Raw genomic sequence first — 21,556 nt, forward strand, 5'->3', positions numbered from 1 at the left:
GTACCATTTAACGCCACCCTGCTGAGATTTCTTACTGATAGCGACAAAGTATAGATAAACAAGGCGCAGTTTGACTACATATTAATTACTATTAGTGTTTGTATTACAATCAGTTACCTATGCACTGGCTTTGCCGCGGTTGTATTACGCAAGTACCGCAAAGGATGCACAAGGACATTGTCACAGCCTATCACGCGATGCAAAGTGGAGGACGATGCGTGACGCTAATGTCGGAGTGCATCCTTTGTGGCATTTTCCTAACAACATTCTTACTATACATCTGGGACAAACTGGTACACGACTCAGTTCTCACTCTACTGTATAGAATTGCATGATATGTCAACATGAATATTCACCTTTGATAAAGAGACATTATCATAAATTTGCATACTTTATACCCCTAAAATACACATTGCATAAACAGATACTAATATTTATCACATTTTAAAGCATTCGAATCTGCTAAAAATTTGATTAAAATCAGGTGTAGAGATTGGCTCATGGTCTTGTCCATTTTATTCATCTCAGTATGGTCCTCAGAAGGGAGATGTGAAAAAAAGTAATCAGTAAAATGGTCACGACTGGACAAATCTCCGCAGCTGATTTCAATTCACTGATGTTCTGACTAGTTTTAAAACAGTATGTACAGTCAAACCTGTATACATTGGTCACTCAAGAAGAGTAACCACTGTACGGAGATGACCCTTCCATGGAAGATGGATGTGGCATTACTTTCCGTGTAGGTGGTGTGTGCTGAGTTATGGTGAATTTAGGAAAAGGTAATTTGACAGAAATCCTAGAATTCAGGGTTTCTTCAAGTCTCCTGAAAATCATGACCGTGCATTTAATTTCAGATTCAACTGCCATGGTAGATATAAAATCATGCATTTCTTGTCTTTCAGTCTGAGCATATTTTGACAGAGGTCAGAGGTCAGTCAGATTCAGATTACGCGAACCGTTATACACAGTTTTTGTACCAAAATTGGAACGAATACATGTGGCCACTCACTGCGTAAGAGAGGTGGCTATTCAGCAGAGGGCCTGTAACATGTAAAAGGTAATGGGACAGCCACAAGAAGTCCACTATAAAGACAGCTCTGTAAAGATGGCCACAATGACAGGTTTGACTGTACTGTATACTTCACTGGGGTACAGTCCCACCGTCATAATGGAGGGACATCGATTGCGGTTGAATCTAAAGTTACATGTATTTACAAGACATCACAAGTTCACAAAAGTAAGTCTCCCTTGGCCACATCCTCAATCCCTTTCAAAACCATTCCATGGTCTCACCCTATTGTTTACAACAGTTTGGATCAATCCATGTGGAGAGAAGTGGGGAGGAAAGGGTTTACTGAGGGATATGCTGGACTAGATTACCATATATTCTTAATATGTGCATCTGCTTATCAAACTCAAGGCAAAGGGACCTCACCCTTTGTCACTACATTGTGGTACGCCCCTATTGTAATCGGACCTCTATACAAGGCAAAGAGGTGGAGGAGCTAAAGCTATGTGGTTTGTCTTTGTAAAAAAGTGCATACTCTCGTCACAGGGGCTGTAAGTTTTTTCGAAGTTTTGTGATATATTGCCTTAATAGTAAACACCTGCAAGATATCTTCTCAAATAGAAACTTGAAAAATATTTCCTCTCAAGAAAAAAAACTAGGAATACATGCTCACAAGCACATAAAATACCAGTGATAGAGACATCAAAACAATGACAAGTCATCATTGATGACACAGTCCCCTCTTGTTAATGGGTACTTTGATTACAGGTCCTCAGAGAGAATAGAGTCCTCTTCATTAGGTCTATGATGAAAATACTTTTGAATAAATTCGCTTGATAAATGTCTGAGTTATGTTTCAGGACATGAAAAAATTGTAAAATGGCCACACAGCGGCCATATTGGATCGTATCACAAAACAAATCAATGTGCATATATATGACATAGGTCAATGTCCTTGTACCAACTTTGAATAAAATTGGTTGAGATATGCCTGAGTTATGGCTTTGTACATGAAAAAATCATAACAAAATGGCCGCACAGCAGCCATATTGGATAGTATCACAAAACAAATTAACGTGCATATGTATGACACTGGTCAATCTCCTTGTACTAACTTTGAATAAATTCGCTTGATACATGTCTGAGTTATGGTTCCGGACATGAAAAAACGTAACAAAATGGCCACACGACGGCAATTTTTGATCGTATCACAAAACAAATCAATATGCATGTGTATAACATAGGTCAATGTCCTTGTACCAACTTTAAATAAAATCGATTGAGATATGCCTGAGTTATGGCTCTGTACATGAAAAAATCGTAACAAAATGGCCGCATGTCAGCCATATTGGATCGTATCACAAAACAAATTGATGTGCATAGCAATGACATTGGTCAATGTCCTTGTACCAACTTTGAATAAAATCGCTTGAAACATGCCTGAGTAATGGCTCTGTACATGAAAAAATCGTAATAAAATGGCCGCCTGTCGGCCATATTGGATCGTATCATAAAACAAATTGATGTGCATAGCAATGACATTGGTCAATGTCCTTGTACCAAGTTTGAATAAAATCGATTGAAACATGCCTGAGTAATGGCTCTATAAAATGGGCGCCTGGCGGCCTTATTGGATCGTATCACACAACAAATTGATGTGCATATGTATGACATAGGTCAATGTCCTTGTACCAAGTTTGAATAAAATCGATTGAGATATGCCTGAGTTATGGCTTTGTACATGAAAAAATCGTAACAAAATGGCCGCAAGGCGGCCATATTGGATCGTATCACAAAACAAATTGATGTGCGTAGCTATGACATTGGTCAATGTCCTTGTACCAACTTTGAATAAAATCAATTGAGATATGCCTGAGTTATGGCTTTGTACATGAAACAATTGTAACAAAATGGCGGCACGGCAGCCATATTGGATCGTATCACAAAACAAATTGAAGTGCATATCTATGGCATTGGTCAATGTCCTTGTACCAACTTTGAATAAAATCGGTTGAAACATGCCTGAGTTATGGCACTGTACATGAAAAAATCATAATAAAATGGCCGACTGGCAGCCATATTGGATCGTATCACAAAACAAATCGACTTGCATCTGTATGACATATGAAGTAATCCTTTGCACCACGTTTGAATGAAATCGCTCCAGGCATCTCTGAGATATCTGGTGAACGGACGGACAGACGGACGCACACACGGATTTTACCAAACCTATAAGTTCCCCCGGACAGTGTCCATGGGGACTAACAAAAGACAATGGTGCCAAAAACTGGAAAATATGATCACGTTTGAAGTGAAGCCCCTTTTTTTGGCAGACACTGGCAGTGGGTATACTAGTAATACAGTCAGACATAATGGACTACAAAAGCGAAAAAAATATTCATGTAAAATTTTGTCAAATACTAATAAATTTCAAATGATAAAAATATCACCAGCTGATGAACACTTCATACTCATAAAGACCATCTAAATATACTTAAAACTGTTGAAAAAATGTGTGCTATATATATAGTGACATTGAGTATAGGCCGAAATACGAAAATTTGTTTCAATAGACAAATCATGGTTGGTCATGTTACCAATATATTTCTAAATTCTTAAAAGTGGGTTTGTTCCTCTTCAGTTAAAATCTGATAAAACATAAAACACTATCTAAATTTATTTTATTGTAAAGTTAAGATTTTGTACGAGTTGTTCATAAACAAGATAACAAATAAAATGAGGGTCGGTGGGTTTCAAATGAAGAGTTGCTTGGGTTTTATTTGGAATGTAAATTTTTTCGGCTGCCTGATTTAACAGATGCAAACGTTGTTGAAGGCATAGCTGAGACCAAATCAATACAGCGACACTATGCAAAGTACTAAAGGTTTGTGTGTGTATTTCATCTCTGAAGGCTGGGAAAAAATTTACATTCCAAATATTTCCACTAAGGTACCTGCCTGTACAAACACTAGCACACTGCTTCCCGGATGACCTGTCTGATCTGGGGAAACAATCTCAGAAAACGGACACAATCCACATATTCACACGTTCAAAGATAATTCCAGAGTTTAGTTAGGCACCTTGAAATATGGCCACTTCTGATTATATTTCACAGAATTACACTCAACATTTCTTGTCTCTGTATTTTTGGGTTTTTGTTCTGTGCAAGGAGTGGTTCGTTTCATTGTGCACGCTGAAATATGCACGGCTTTCGGTCACTGTGACATGGCTCTCACACTGCTGCTAGACGCATAACAATTACTCTGATGACATAACCGAGCTCCAAATAACACTTGTCTGTCCCAGACACGCACTCTCTACTTTGCAGAGAGGTAGCTTTGAAAAGTACATATCCATGGAGACATGTTACGATTTTGGTATTGCTGTATCTTGTCAAACTAAACAAGTTAATTTCAACTTATGCAATGTGAAATGCAATGTGAAATGGGAAATTTTCAGATCAATTTTTTCACATACACAAATCCCAAAAATTGAAAACCAATCCCAAAATATCTGTCATTTCAGTAGTATTTCAACTCGATGGGCAGCCACATTGGAATATAAGCTCACACTACATGTTTATTGAGGGACTCCCAAATCTTATTCTGACCTGGAAAGGAATGAAAATCATCTTGAGCCTCGCCTAACTTCTGGAACATCACAGAAGTTGACTTTGCCATGATTACCTGTGTACACAGAAATGAATCTGATATTTGTAGACCGCCTATTCATCATATTTCACTCAGCACAAAGGTTCAAGCCACCTCCTATTTTAACAACATGCAAGCACAGTGATTCGATTCCCCTCTAGTACAACATTTCCCCGGACATTATTACATAAATCAAAACCACTACATCAATAACAGCTAAACATTTAGACCTGCTTTGGATGTGACATATCTAATCCAGCGTCCTTCAAATTTGGACTGGTAAATCTTTCTATGAATTCATAATGATAAAATTTTACATATTCATCATTTTAAGCTAAAATCCATTTTCACTATCTTTTTCATATTACTTTCCTTTTTTTTTTGTAAAACGATTTAAAAAAGACTGATTGCCTCTCTGATATATACATATATGTAAATGTAATATTTTGTACTTTTTGGGGGCTTTGGGTGCAATCAGACATGAGAGACTGTTTGCATGTGGCTGTAAATAACACTTGTGGGCAAGGACAAGAGTTTTTAGCGAATCAGAGGGAGCCTTGCATATTTTCCTTGGCCCTTCATATCTTTTGAGAAGCAACGAAATTTCACAATATTCACAACAGGGAATGTGCAACAATAGGTGAAGCAGTACAGATATGTTGAAACGTGTGATTGGACAGTAACGACTCTTGTAACTGAATTCGGCTCAGAATAAACCAATCGGAGATCTTTTTACATGTCATCACACCTCGCGTACTCAGAAATAGTCTTCGCTCTCAAAGGACTTCACGGGAAAGAAAGTGGTGATGACCGTTCGGCCGTTGAAGTACTTTCCCATCAGGGCAGACTGTGCATGCGTGCATTCACCTGCATCTTCAAATTCAATGAAAACCTGGAAAAGAGACAACTGAAATTATAATGATTTTTGTGTGAAAAATTTGGCAACGCATTCATGTTGACAACACAAACCACACACTGAAGTGTGACTGGATCACCCTCTTTTTGAATTCAATTTAATTCAATTACTTTATTATCCACAATAAATGTAGAAATTTGCCTTCAGGCTCATCATATACAAATTAAAATAGTACAACTAGCAAAAGCATTCTATAAAAAGGGACGCTATTACACATTGAAATGCTTAAAAACACACACAAGGTAGCGACATAGATACAAAAATTGAAACATAGATGGAAACAACAAAGGACCAACTGGAGGTTTAAAACAACTACATCGAGTTTGAGTTTAAAATTGAAACTGCTGATGGAAGAAATGACTTTTTGAAGAGGTTTTTCTTTGCATGAGGAACCCGAAAACGTCTCCCTGACGGGAGCTTCTGGAAGTAACCATGAAGAGGGTGATCAGAATCATTGACAATATTCTGCACTTTCCTTTTCACTGCCAGCTGGTAAAGGTTTACAAGGGAATTTTGACGACAGCCAATAATTTTTTCTGCCATCCTCACAATACGAGAAAGCTTACTTCTGTTTCTGACAGTCAAATTTCCATACCACAAAATGATATTATAGGTTAAAACACTCTCAATGAGGGATCTGTACACCATTTGTAAGATATTTTGACTCACATTGAACGATTTGAGTTTCCTGAGAAGGTGTAATCTTTGTTGGGACTTTTTCGCTATATAGTCAGTATTTTCATCAAATGTGAGTTTTCATTAAGAAATGAACCTAAGTATTTGAAACATGAAACGACTTCAACAGATTCATCGTTGATTGTGACAGGAGTAAAATCCGGGCAAACTTTACAACCAATTACAAGCTCTTTTGTTTTACTAATATTCATATCTAAATAGCTATCTATGCACGGTATCTTTAAAATTTCGACATTATGGAAATATTCAGAAAGAGAATCTTCCTTTTGAGTAGCCCAACAAGAGCCATGTCATCAGCAAATTTTAACAAACAAGATATTGCAGTATTGCACCTCATGTGATCTGTGTAAATAGAAAATAGAGTAGGTGATAACACGCAACCTTGTGGAGCACCAACATTCAGTACAATTTCCTCTGAAGTTGAAGAGAGCTACATCTGGTATTTAGACATTTGGTATTCATGTCAAAATTTAAACTTAATAGGTCAAGGTCATCAGCTGCATTGTGGGTGCAGAATGGTGTGCTGAACATTTCAGTAACTGTGACTTCCATTATCAAAACATTTTCTGAAGTGAATAGCAATTATGTTGTAATTAGTCTTTTTCACCCAAGGGGGGTTACAGTACCAGTATATAATTTCATAATTGGAATTGAATTTAGTCTTTGTCAGATTTTTGAAGCTCTTACGGTCAAAACTCTCTCCCCAGGGGTTCCATTTAATTTGATACATTGTCCCATTCATTGTTTGATAATTCTTTCCAAATCCAATTTTGTAGCAAGAAGAAATTTTAAAATTTTGCTCCAGACGTCTGTTACACTGACCAAGTAAAATTGCTACACAAAGAATTAGTCAACAATCGTTCTGGTCTTTATTATTTGAACCGGCACCAGACACATTCAATATTTCAAATTTGTGTTCGTAATTGTTGAAATAATCTGGTGTTTATCACTTTACGAGTCCAGTTTTACAATCTTCCTATGAACTTTGGAGATATAAGGAGCAGATGAGGCAAAGGCATTGTACATGTTCTGAACTCTCCATGAAAACTATTGATAAGTAAATGCTCAGCAAGTTTAACTGTCTCAATATGTCTCTTTGAGTGCACACTCTGGGTTAAAATATTTGCTTTGAGAAAATCTGTTCTATTGATGGGTAATATTTGATTTCTCATGACACTCTGAAGCACCTGGAACATACATGTACATTAGCACTCACCTTTTCAGCACCAGCGCCCTCTCTGGGCATCACAAGCTTTTTGATATTGCCATGCTTTATGACCTCACTTTTGATATCATCACAGATATCTGAGAGAGAGAGAGAGAGCGAGAGAGAGCGAGAGAGAGAGAGAGAGAGAGAGAGAGAGAGAGAGAGAGAGATTTCAGACACATTTGTTTCAATGACTGATTTCTGAGCTCTACTGAAGAATAGGTGTGATTCTCTAATGGTGGCCATAATCTGCTTAGGGAGCCCTTTCACATTAAAATAAGTGGAAATATACACCCTAGGATGACTGAAATTGTAGTATGGCTTTGTGCGAACTCCATAGTCTTCAGAAATACCAACTTTTGTAATGCATTAAATTGAGAAGGCTGTATTGGTGTTGAGGAAATGCAAAATTCTTGTCTCTAAATAGAATCTTCCATTAAACTTCATAGACTAGAGGTTATGGAAAAGTGTTCAGCAACCAACATGTACATTAGAATGCAAAAAGTGAGTGCAGTATTACAACAAGGTCACACCACTGAATTCAAAATAGCTCTTTGATCCAAGAACACTTTACAAGACCAGTGTAAATATTTCAAGAAATTCCTGAATTGGTCATCTTCTTTTTCAAAGGGTAGTCTGAAAATAGGTGTCTCAAAAGTGTGATGCTATTACAATGGCTCAATGGTTCACCCTCATCGATGAATCTGTCAACCCTGTGATTCATGAGTAGTGGGCCACTTTGTATTCTGCCGGGACCAGTCCATTGAGTGGATAGGGGGTGGCAAGCGCTGATTCCTACCTTGGTACTCAGCGTCATCGTCGAGATCTCTCTGGTCCACTGTGTTGAGCAATCGGAGAATCCGAGTCGGGAATAGAAGAAAATCTTGGTAGCTTGGATTGAGGTCATGTTGAAAGAACGGATGCTGCAAAGCTTCCTTTGCTGTGGGTCTCTGCGATGCTTTGCATTGGAGCAAGCTGGAAAATATAGACAGAATTGAAACCAATTATACTCTTGTTTGGTGTTATCTTCCAAGTCTTAAAATATCTGCTAAAAAATCAACAATGAACTAAAGGTATTGTTGATAACATAAGATATGAGTGTACAGGCAACTTTGCTTTACCCTAAATTTTGGTTTAAAGTTTGTGAACAGCGCTCAGCCAAGTTTCCCATATCTGCTATCATGCAATTTTGACCAGGATTTCCCAGAGTATGCACCTGTTTATTCTGAGTCTAGGGCTTGCCAGAATGATTTTGTCCAAGGGATGTACAATATTTTGGTTATGGTGGCAAAAGTAAGTGTATAGGCTGTTGGAAGGCATGTGTGGGCACATTGAATTTGGGCAAAATGTCAAAAAGAATGGTGCATGGTGATGTAACTGGTTGTGACCATTTGATGATTGGATGTGAAATAAAATCTGTTGTAATACGGTGTAATGAAAACTAACAAAGTCCAACTGATGACATCACAACAAAATACTGAAGTGACATGTTACAATCTGTATTGATTTCTTGTGGAATAGAGTGCATCATATGTTACCATGGCATCAAGGTTTGTGTTCTTCTTAATATGCAAATTTACAATTTCTTCTCATTTTTCAAATCCATGAGCATAATGCTTGACGTTATTTTCGTGAGTTTGAAACTGACATACAGAAACCATAACTGTATTTTTCATAGCGTCTTTGCAGTGCCAGCGATACACAAATATGTACACTATCTCTTCATTATTCATGCTACATCTGTGTAACGTCACAGTAAATGATTGGGCCAAAAAAAATTGTGCTGTTCCGATAACATGGTTTTCAAAAATAGGGTAGGTAGGTCGGCAGGAATTGTTTTTCCAAAATATTCTAATTTTCAAACATGCATTTTTCAGGGGTTCAGGGCGGTCAAACATTGGCCACAACATTTCCAGAAAAATGTATCATACATATAAAAGGGAAAAAAACATAAAAGACATCCTCGTTCAAGCGAAAATCAAATGCCAAGTAACGAACGCGTACTTTTACTGTTTTTTTTCTTTCTTTTTTTTCCCTTCCGTGTTTACGTAGCTCTAAAAAGTTTTGGGTCGGCAGGTAAAAAATAGGGTACCGGTAGGTTGGGTTATCGGAACAGCACAATTTTTTTTTGTTCAGCCTTATCATGCTTTTATCCAACCACTGAATATTCAGTGCTGCATACTATTGATCCAAAAGCTTTGCACAGAATTCTTTCTCGGATTTTTGTGAAACTATTTGAGATCTCTACACAGTTACAAATGAACACAAAAATAGCCTACTGGTGCAATGAAATTTCTGTAGCACCTAAGTAACCAAAGTTAGAATGAATAACACAATGGTAGACACTGTTGGACTTTGCCTAACATGAAACATTTAAACAATACCAAAACTTTCTTTATTTAATTCTTCAATGACTGAAATTTTGAGTCACTTTCAATTTCAATTTTTCTGTGTGTAAAATAGTTTCTTGTTCCCTATCCGATTTTTTGATGAAATGCCGAGTCTTCTACATCCCAACACACCCTGGATGTGTGCAATGTTTATCTTTTATATTGACCACTGAATTTTAGTCCAGACTACAATTTATTTGTCAACAATAACACTGACCAAATTGCAAAGTGTTGGTAAGGACATACTGTAGAGAGTGCAAGAAAAAATTCTTCTTTCCTACAAAGAAGATACAAGTTGAAGCTTTTTTCCTTTGAGTAGTGTAAAATTTTTTATCTCAAAATGATTGTCGGTATTATAGTATAGAGGACACTGACCTCTTCGTCAGACTGGTCAAATCTTCGACAATCTTCGTCCTGTCTGCGACATCAGCGTCACTCTCTCTGGGTTTAAATACTGAGTCCATCAGAGCGGCACACTTGCATTTCAGTGTTGTATCAATAGCCTGGTCAAATCAAACATAGCGTCTCATGAACTTACAGTTTAAATATGAGGAGATATTACAGAGAAACTGAGACATAACAGTGCACGGACTTATAAACAGCAACATAGTTTGAGCTGAAGTCAAAGACTGCTTATAATTTTTCTTATAATTTTTTAAATTTCTCATATGCAAGACCATACATGTATGTCCTAGTGTTCAGCTTGGCAGTTTGAGCACTATGAAAATGCACTGAACATGGTGTGTACCTTATGATTTGGTTGGCTATTACACAAAGACAGTGCTAGTGCTGAATTTGACAGATTTGGCCGGATAGTGAATGCAAGCAACTGAGTATTAAAACTGAAAATGAATGCATGGACTTGGCAGCTTAGGTTTTAAAGTAGGATGCATCTCAAAACAGAAAAACTTAAACTATTTCTTAAACTGTGATGAAACTTTAAGGTGGTTGGAAAGGCTAGTTTTGCACCAATTCTTTTCTCAGAGTTAATGCCAAGTTTCAAGTGTTAGAATCAAGATATTTAGTTCAAATTTTCAGGATAACTCCCTTAGTTAATATTTTCTCCAAAGAATATAAAAATTGTATATTTGCAGCCATGATCTTGAAATATGACACCAGTAAATATTAAAATTTAATTTTTCATATATTTTTTACATATTTGAATTTAATAATAATTGGATAGTATTAATATTACCAAATTAGTTATAAATATGTTGACACTATTTATTGTAAGATTTGTACGGCAGGATTTGTAAATAAAATTTGTTTTTATGATTTTACATGGGTTTATATATCAAAAAATTATTAAAAATTCTTTCAAATTTCAAAATGTGATTTTTCAAAAAGTACTTCAAATACAGGAAAATTGTGCCGTACAAATCTTATCTGTAACCTTGTTAATAGGCTGTAAAAATTCCATGTCCATATCTCATTTCAAAGTTGGATTAATTTGGTATACAATATGTAGGAAAACTGTTATTCTGTCAAAAATGTTGAAAACAAGCCATATTTGCACCCCTCTTTTGAAGTCATAGAGCAGTTTTTTTTGGTTAATCTCACTTTTGACACCTCTTTGACACTCAGAGAATCTAAAAATGTATTTACAATAGCAGTCACTCACTCTGAATGCCGCAGCACCGCCTTGTCAAACTTTCCTGAAAAACAGCAAATAATGACTTTCCCTTTTCAAACATTTTATTAAAAGCTAGGGGACCTCTACCATAGTTAATACACTAAGGACTCCCCAACTTCTTCTTATTTGGTCAGTTTTTCATAAGTTTTAACAGGCTATAACTCTGCAATGCCTTTGTGCCCAAATGTCTAGTTTTTTTTATTCCACAGAGAATGTTGACTACTTTTATATTTTAATAGTTTTGTTGAAATTTATAACTGACGCTCTAGCCTTTCCAACCACCTTAAACCATTCTCTTTCAAATTCCAAAAATAAAAGTCTGGGTTCAAATTTTGGTACTAGGAAAACAAATTACATAAAAAATGACACTTGAAATTCACAATGGCCGCCATTCTTGTGTATACCTCTATTGGGAAAAATAAATTTTTGATTTTTACAAAATATTAAAGACAACTTCATTTACCATACCATACTTCAAAATGAGCTCACACACACAGTAGACCAGAAAAGAATTGTAAAAGTTTGAGAGTCTGATCCCAAAGCATATTAACCAAAATAAAGATTTGATGTCTTGGATTTTAAATGAATGAAAGACTTATACCTCTCCAAAATAGCACTTACAGTACACTTATCAGTCAGAGAGATTTCCTGAAAGTGATAAACACAGGCTACAAAAATGAAGTTTTGACCAAAAAAAATTTGTAGGTGTACCTGGCAGTGTGAACATCCAAGCTGAGGTACATCATCTTTGCTGTACAGTTTCTGTCCAGTGTAGAGAAAGGACAGTATACAACCCACGGTCCAGACATCTATTGCGGACGTACACAGACAGGATAGCACCGTTTCATCAAGGTATTCAGAACAGTCCGCGATCAGATAGTTCAGCCTCTTGGTTTCGGGACACTGGTAGCATAGACTTTGAACTTGATGGTAAGCATCCTGTAATATAACCAGAAAAAAATAGAAAACAAACAAAAAAAATTCTTTTTTACTATGATGAATTCTGTTGAATATCTCTGACTTTTGCTCTCATGATATCTAAAAATAACATGATAAATTCTACTTGAAAAAATTCACTAAAACTAAAATTCAGTTTGATATTTACATACATAAATCCACATTTAAAGCATTTGGTGTTTATGTATAGATAGGTATCCTGGTTAACTTTACTAGAGTTGCCCGTTGGTATATCAGCCTGATTATGTAGGGGCAACAGAATGTTGGGTTCCTAAAAAATACCGTCAATGACGCTGTACCTTCTCTAATGTGTGGCCAGGTCAGGTAATTGGTTGTTGGCATGGAGTTATTGGTAAATAGTTGATGATGTAGGGGCATGAGGTGAGATATGGACCCAAAGAACCCAAAAGATGATTAAATACATCAATCAAAAAAAATTCTAAGCTACAGTATAAACTGCCTAAAGATAGTTCAGTGTGGAAAAAAGGTTAAATAATTCAGAAATAAGAATTAACAGTCCAAAATAGTAATGACACACTTCCCTACTGACCTGAGTGCATGTGAAATACACAACCTGGCATCTGTAAATTAAATGTATACCAAGTGATCATTTTAAGTCACTTTTAACTGTTTTTAAGGGATATTCCAAAGAGTCCTGTGGAAATGATGAAAAACGCTTATATGGTCTTGTGTTTGTAAAACCTCATGGCTGATAATTGTCATAGTATTCAAAAGAAATTGAAAGTGAAGAAATTACTGTTTTTAATAGGCATATTTTCATTGAAATACATGACCGTGTAAAGAATATATGCTAAAAGAGTACATTTCTTTTCAAAAAATAATTTAATCTGTGACCAAAGGATTTGTATTCTTTGAGTTTACAAATTCAAACATTGCAATTTGTTCAATCATCTTGTGCAGTGCAAAATTTATAAAATGACTGAAAAATAAAAAAAATTGGCAGAATTACAGTCTTTGTGATGTAAAATCATGGGTTGACATCACGATAATTGTTAATCTGTTTGAAGTACTTTCTATAATTTAAAAAAGAAAAGTTCATGCAGAAAAGGTAACATATATTGTCAGCAATGTAGTGTTAATTTTGACTTTACATCAAAATATGCCTTTGCTGGATACCAAATATGTAGGGCGAAATATTAAAATCAGCCGTGTTCAGCAAAATCCACACAACAGCATTGATCCTTTTCTAATTTGATTTGATTTGCTTATGTTATCCTTGTATGACAGTCAGTACAATATGGAACTTGAACACAACACAGTGAATAAGTAGGCTGTAAATGAAATGGTGTGGCTGCATCCACATGCAGCAATAGGTGTGCCTTTGTCTCTCACCCTTCATTCCAACCTGTCCCATCCCTGAAAAAATAGTTTGGTCTTATATTTAAAATGTTAAGAATTTCTGTATTTGTTAAAATGTGCGCATCTCAAAAACTTTTGATCATAAACATTTTCATTGTTTTTTATAGCTGACCAGTCAGTTAACCTGTTTATTTTGCATATTTGCGCATTTTTTCTCAGTATTTGACATTTTCAGAATAGCTTCTTATTCAATTTGTCATTTTCCAAAAGTTAAAATGCTCCTTTGTGTGGTCGAGCTTTCCACAAGCATCAAATGTTGTACTTCATATAGGAAGGTCTGCCTCTAGAGGGCGGGCATCATGAATAGTGTTTGTTAGTTATTTCCTCCACATAAACTTCTGATTGTACTGTAAACATTGAACATGGCCGACGTCCGATTTTCCTGTCTAAAACTTTCACTCATTTTCGTTCATATGACTCTGAAACTCAAGGAAACGATTGGGAAGAAAGAGTTATCTTGAAATATTGAGGTACTCGCCGATATTTTGCAAAATTAAATGAGAAAAAATGCAAGGAAAATGCCGACAGGCTTACACAACGACCGTTTTCAGACTCAGAGGCATATGATCATCTGCAGATTATGCAACAGGCCCATATCACGTGAGGCCATGAGGGGATATCCACGCAACTCAGTACCAAACACTAGCGCACACAGGGTGAGCAAACACAAAGTGAGTACCCCTAACGTCAGCTCAGTAGTCTGTAATAGATCGTAGTCAACTAAGAACCTTGGAGAAAGGCTTACATGTAACACTGTGGCTATGCCACTAAGTCCCTTTGATTTTGGCACAGCTCAAAATCGTGATATGACCCATCACAATGGCATAACGTCAACGGATCTTGACAGACGGAAGTATTGACAGACGGAAGTAGTTGACACCAGCATACTGGTTTCAACTCTAATACCTTCTCTGTCTATAAATAGACACGAGAAGGTTCCTAAATAATATACCTATATTCCTAAATCTTGGCAAATATTTTATTATTCACAGGAATCATGGGTTATCAAATCAAATAGATAAGTTGGGGAAGAAAGTCTGATGTGCAGGTCTATCTAATGTTGGGCATAAGATTCAACTAAATTAGGTCTACTTATTGTGAACAGAAATACCCTGTGAAGAAAAAAGATTAAAGGGACAGGTGTAGCTATTGGTAATTTTTGTCACTATTTTTGTTCTCAATGTCAACTACAGTTGCTTGTTTTACTCCCCAAAGAATGATGCGATATACAGTCAGCGTTGAGCTTAGCAGCTCAGCTTGTACATGGGTAGACTACATTGCTATTGTTGGCAAGTGAATTCTGGTCCGGACTAGAATTCAAATGTAATTTGAAAACAATAGCAGTGCATCTGACATGTATAGGCCCTGTCATGACAAGCTAAATAGTAGGCATTTGAACTCGCTTTGGGGAGTAGAATAAGAACTTATAATTGACACACAAAACGAAAAAAGTGCAAAATCATCAAAAGATACAGCTACTGGCCCTACTGTACCGTTTTCAAGGATCTACCAGCATACTTGAGCCTTGTTCCAATGCATTAAAGGGTCACTGAACTTTCAACATTGTTTGAAACGGATCATTTTGCACATGTGGAAAACAAGACACTGAATCTGAAACTACCAGCATTTCCGGAGCAGACAGGCATGCCTGAATCAGTCGCAGCTAATTTAAAAATAGCTCGGTGTTTCGCGGCAAGCGTGATAACATAAAGTGTTTTGTTGGAAAGGGGATATGCAGTCAGATACTTCTGACAGATAAATTTATCTCAACTATGAACAAAATCTCTTGCAAACATTTCAAACGATTTAGCAAGACAGAACAATACTAGGTTAATGCTGGGCCATAGTGATATTCCTCATTATTTTATGAGCGTGAAGCAACTCCTATGCGATGAAAGCTCCTATTACAAGAACCAGGTTAGGTTTTATGACTGTGTGTGGCAACATTTTTTTAACATCCCAAGATGACAAACCTCAAACATTGTTGCAAAATGGTTGAACTTAATGTTGTGTTGTATTTTTGTTCATATTGTCTCAGAAAAAAAAACAGAATGAAAATCTTTCTCATTTCAGAGGATCCCCTTGCTTAAAATAAATTGAACGCTACTTATTTTGGAGTGATGTTGCACAGGATTAAGGTATGTGAGATGGAGGATCAGGCATGACATTACAAGACTTATCCGTGTCTTTTTCATGTCCATTGCTCTGACAAATCTTATTCCCTTGTCTTGAATTCATCTGGACAACTTTTTCACTAGCAATGAACTTTCCTTCTCCTGGGATATTCTGTTTCAAATACTTATTCAATGAGAACAATCGGGAACCAGTTGTCCAATGGAAATTCCATGAAACCAACAAAAATCCTCCAATCAATGTATCAATTTATTAAACAATTTCTACAGTCAAAATTGTTTGTTATGAGAATATCTGAAGGTAAATAGTATATTGCTTGATAGTTATCACTATGGCATCTACAAGGGTCACAAAACACATCAAATTGACCAATCAACAGATAGCTTATTAATTCTGATGGAAAAATGGACGAATGATCATCTCTCTTACAAGTTTGCACTTGAAGGGTTCATCCTTGTCTGTCTCTATTAAATGTACCTCACTTCAGGTTGAAAATGCCCAATGGTTCTAGTGGCAAGCATCTGAATTATCTAATACTTTGCCCACTTGAAGAAGGCACTTTCTGGAGATACTTAAACGGGAAGTTACAGGACCGTGGGCGCACAATAGGGAGATTACAGATGACCCAGCGATTTGCATACACTGGGCGGGAGTTTTTGAATTCTCATAGCATTGCTTTGACTGTATGATAAATTTGAATAATCATGATAGGCACTTTCGTAACATATGCAAAAGAGGGGTCAAATGGTCGTACAGGGAACACATTTTGAAACACATGCGTTCTCCGACAAAAAACGGAACATTTTTCTGTTTATTTTTTATTCAAGTGTAGTTGCTACGTATTCACAGTCATCATATGCAAGATTCGATGACAATGAATGCCTGAAGCATGGCAAAATTATGGGATTCTGGGACCAAAGACAGCACGTCCGATCAGTAACGTGGCCTTTTTACATTTGCATGGATTTATGATAATCCAGCTTTTATAGGGGAAGTTCCTGTTTAATAGACAGTGTGCGAAATTAAGAGAAAATAGCTTCAGGTCATAAGGACCTGCACCAAGCCAAAGCTTCAGGTCCTTACAGAAAACTGCCGGTCCTCAATAAATGCAGTTGTTAACGACCATTAAAGTCAACACTCTCTCGACTAATACTATGCTTTTGAATGTTGTAATATTTAATTTTTCTTGTCCTTTTTTCAATACAAAAGGACCATTGTTCACATAGATTGCAGAATAGTGTAAGCGAATGCATCATTCAGCTACATGATCTGGAATCTGAAAAAGATCACAGCCCTCATCTTCCTCACTGTCATGCGCACACATTTATCAATGTTTTCCACCACCGGGGGGGGGGGGGGGGGGGGGGGGGGGCTATGGGACTAACAGGAGAATTTGACTTTTTTTCTAGCCATGTCAAATCCCCCACTTTCGGACCATAAAATGATGTCAAACACCCAGGGGCCGGCGAATACAGGCTCATGCACTGACTACGTGTGGGTGATGAAAGCGAGACAGTTTGTCTCTCATGACAGTCTATGGGAGGTGGTGTGTTCTCTATATGGCTGTGTAAAATTGTACTTTAACACCAGGGCATGTGATATTGTGATTTGAAAATGGTTGGCGAGCTGAAAATCACTTCTGAAATTAGCCAACGTGAGTGGTAGAGAAGTGAGTGAATACCTTAGTACCCTGAAAACGGTCATGAGTAAGGGGAGTGTGTGAATAATTTTTTATGCAAACATTGATCTCTACGTCTTTTTTAATTGTAATGTAAATCAGAAGGAAGAAAATACTTGGTATGTATTTTGATATGACGTATGGCTTACTTTCAAAATTTTTCAAAAAATAAGTGTGCTTAAATGTGGCCTCTGTTGTATTCATGAAGAAACAGGTGAAGTTATACTTTTAATTAAAAGGACAAGTATCGTAACTTTTTTCTCGATTATAGAAATTGCAGACAACATGAATGGCACACGTCGCCACTCGCGGGAATGAATGCATATTTTCTGATAGTCTGCTTCCCTGCCCCCTTTCTACCGTTGGCTGTGCTACACTCACGAAAAGGGTCAGGTATGCGGCAGCCATTTTGCCCAGATTTTGGGCAAAATGGCGGATGCGCGTGGCGCGTGATGTCAGGCTGGAATGTTCGAAATGACGTACGCCTTTGACAGCAACTCAGCAACAAAGTATGAGGGGCAGTTACATGAATATTACACAAGTCTTCAAAAATCAATCTGTTTCATTATGCAAAACGTCGTACGAGCTGATATATTTGTGAAAGAACGTACTTCATCCGAATGACAGAATCGAGTTAGTTTTTTGTTTGTTTTTGAAATTTGAAATAACATATAACACTGCAGCGGACGCAGCAGATGCAGGTGCTCCCCTTAGCAAATCGACATGTTCCATTGTGTCGTCCAATCAGTGCCGTGAATAGAATGGCGCATACCTGACCCTTTTCGTAGAAAGGGGGCAGGGAACCAGACTAATTTTCTGATTGAAAAGTTTGACTGAGCGATTGCTGGGTCTCATCGCCCTTTAAAATGATTCTGAAAAGTTTGACAGACACTGTATACTGCTGAAAACGATCGCGACACGATCAGTTAATGATACCGTAAAATCTTAAAAGACGTAATTTTTTGCGATATTTAGGCGTACAGCCCAGGATGACGTTGAGTTTTGCATGCCTGTCGTAAAACGGTATACATTAAAACAATTTGAAGCCCTACTCTCGGCCCGGCCTCTGAAAGTGAGAGTATACACGACGGATCGTGCAACTCGACAAAACTGTTGTGATAAGGACGCTATGTTTTATAAAATTTACACTTGTTATTACGACGATATATATCGTGCTAACAGTCGGTTTTGTGAACTTTGGTTGAAGACCAACGAGCAAGCAACATGTTCTAGCGGTCCAGAAACAAACGTAGCGAAACGTGAACTTGACTGTCGACTGCAGGTAGCACTATTGGGCTGTCGTGTAACATCTTATCCTTGTATTGGGCGTAGTTCAAAACCATGGAGGTGAAAAAATACCTCCATGTTCAAAACTAAATATGTTTAGGCAACAGCACTGTACTCGTAGTAGGTTTTTGTCTTAAACTCTTCTATGAACCGTTTATGTTTTATGACGAGGACAAAAAGTGCGATCAATAAATATCCCTGTTGCCCCGCACTCCCACGGTAGTGGAAAACATTGATAGGTGCATGACATTCAAGTCTGAATCAATATGATTCAAAGTTAGTCATTATCTGGATCTCTTACAGGTCTTGACGGAGAAATTTTCATCATCTATTCCTAATTCCAGTCGGTCATAAGGACCGACATGTTGCTAAAAACTTTCGGCCGACGAGAAATCTGTCGGTCTCGGACCGTCGGACCGACGTTAATTTCGCACACTGTTAATAGAGTTGATTCTGATGAAATCAGAGTTCCATAGTTCAAATGTAAAATGAACAGTTGTTTACAAATCCTGACAAGACTTTGGAAAGTATTCTTGCTGGAATCAGTTTGGTTCTTTATGACTAAACTTATGTTGGCATTGAAACTATAAAAATGACATGTTGAAAGACCTGCCCATAGGGCTGGAGTAATAAAGGCACAGTAACGTATAGACTCATTTATTCAGAGTCTCCGTCGGCGGCAGGAAATGTCGTGTGAGTGTTGCAAGATGTATTGACAAAACTATGACCGCCATTGGCGTTATTTACCTTGTCATCAAGCTCGATACTCAGCCCAAAGTCTATTAACTTTACGCTGCCAGTCTGCGGACACCACATGATGTTGGCGGGCTTAATGTCAGCGTGGACGACTCCCTTGCCGTGCATGTACGCCAACGTCTCAAGGATCTGTCGGCCGAGGAACTGCACGGCGTACAGGGACAGCCCCTCCTCGTTGTTCTTGCTGATGATGTATTGGAGTTTGCAGTAGAGCACCTCGAACACAAGGCAAGGGTAACCCTTGTGGGTGAACCAGTTGTAAAGAGTCACTGTAGAAGAACGAAGAAGAAGATTGTCTAGTTTTGAACAGGGAAGATTGTTTCATTTTTTAAGGGAAAGTAATGTTTTTCGCAGGATTATAATGCCAATAAATTTTGAAATGACTGATTTAACTCAACTACGCAATGTAATTTAAGCAAGATATGGTAAATGTCAGATATAACTTGACTCCACCAAGTACCGAAGTTAGCAATGGGCTTGCTGCCATCAAAAATCCCTACGGTTGTGTGCCGATGGTACTTAATCATCAAGGGGAAAGGGATGGAAGGACGTGAATTGTAAACGAGACATTTCCCTGAGCTTCCATTACTGCTGACATTCTGAGAGACCTGTACAAGTAAATGTGTAATTTTCTTGATCGTCAAAACAAGTGTTTTGTCAGCCACTCTTTCAACGTTTCACAATGAAAAAGGCCTGATTTCTCAAATTATACAAATTTGACAAAAACATGTCCTGGAAGCGATATTGGTATTAAAACTCTGTAAATTGTAGTTTTCGAATTCGCTTCATGTCACGTGGGCGGTCGATTTTTGCATCAATGGAAGAAGATGACGTCAGCCCCCCCCCCCACGAGATTACGTAATAGCGAGACAGCCAGATTTTCCGTCTGGCCGTTTTTACAGTGCAGATTTTGAGGTAACCTTTCTACTGTGTATAATCTCATCAAAATTACTGTAAAACGTCTTTTTTATGTACGCAAAATAGAAATCAAAAAATTCAATTCTTGATTTTCAGTATCACCACTGAGTCATCTCCGCGGATTCCTCAGTCGCAACAGAGGAAAGGGCTTCTACATAATGAAAGCGTGATGACTTGTTTATCGAAATTGGGAATAGCAGAACAGAGTGTGTTCCTTACCGATTCCAGGATGATCTCTTTTCGCATTCAACTGCCGGATAATCTGTATCTCTCGGTAGTACACTGGCAAATACTTATCTCCGTATTTGTAGACCTTTATCGCCGCCGAGGCGGAGTTGTCGCTGGTCTTGGCTTCGTACACGACGGAGCACGCCCCTTTGCCGAGCTTCCTCACGATACGCCATTGCTGATTTAGTACCTCACCTACTTCAAAATCCGGAGATTCGTTGGGGCTGGCCGAGGTCGTCATACCGTTCATCGGTTCATTCAACCGAAAGGACAGGACGTTCACACGTTCCGGTGTGATTTGACGGCAAATCGCACAGCTTATTATTGTACCGACCTTCAACGACTGCGGTGGAAACTGGCTCAGTGTCTTGGGTTCAAATATACGAAAATGTCAAACTTGACAGACAATTTAGAAAGAACAGTTCTATACACAACTCTAGGTCGAAGTGCTCCGGAATCAGCCTGAATTTCCTTCAACTTTTTCCTGCCATTTGTTTCTGACGTACGCTGCCATCTTGAAAACAGGAAACTGTCAAAAGCAGAGCGCCCTCTGTCATTCTTCCTCTGTCTACTCGAGCTTTTGTTTTCATTTCCTCTATTGTTTCCTTGGAAACGAAATCTATCCCTCCATTTCTGAGTTTCCCTTGAGTAGGAAGTTGTTCTAGCTACTTAGCATGTTTGCATATGTATAACATCCCGGTCTTCTGGTAACGAGATC

General features: G+C 37.7%; 1 protein-coding gene across 1 annotated transcript; it reads right to left on the bottom strand.

Annotated features, from left to right (window-relative positions):
* Nucleotides 1-5,041: 5,041 nt before the first annotated feature.
* On the bottom strand, nt 5,042-21,383 carry LOC139114090 (serine/threonine-protein kinase Kist-like). The gene is made up of 7 exons (XM_070675609.1): nt 20,830-21,383; nt 19,684-19,961; nt 12,213-12,440; nt 10,244-10,371; nt 8,278-8,453; nt 7,488-7,576; nt 5,042-5,551 (listed from the first exon to the last, which is right to left on the bottom strand). The coding sequence occupies exons 1-7, from the start codon at nt 21,086-21,088 to the stop codon at nt 5,417-5,419; spliced, it is 1,293 nt and encodes a 430-aa protein (XP_070531710.1). The 5' UTR covers nt 21,089-21,383; the 3' UTR covers nt 5,042-5,416.
* Between the last annotated feature and the right edge of the window lie 173 nt (nt 21,384-21,556).

The sequence above is a fragment of the Ptychodera flava genome, chromosome 16, assembly GCF_041260155.1.
Source record: "Ptychodera flava strain L36383 chromosome 16, AS_Pfla_20210202, whole genome shotgun sequence".
Lineage (NCBI taxonomy): Eukaryota > Metazoa > Hemichordata > Enteropneusta > Ptychoderidae > Ptychodera > Ptychodera flava.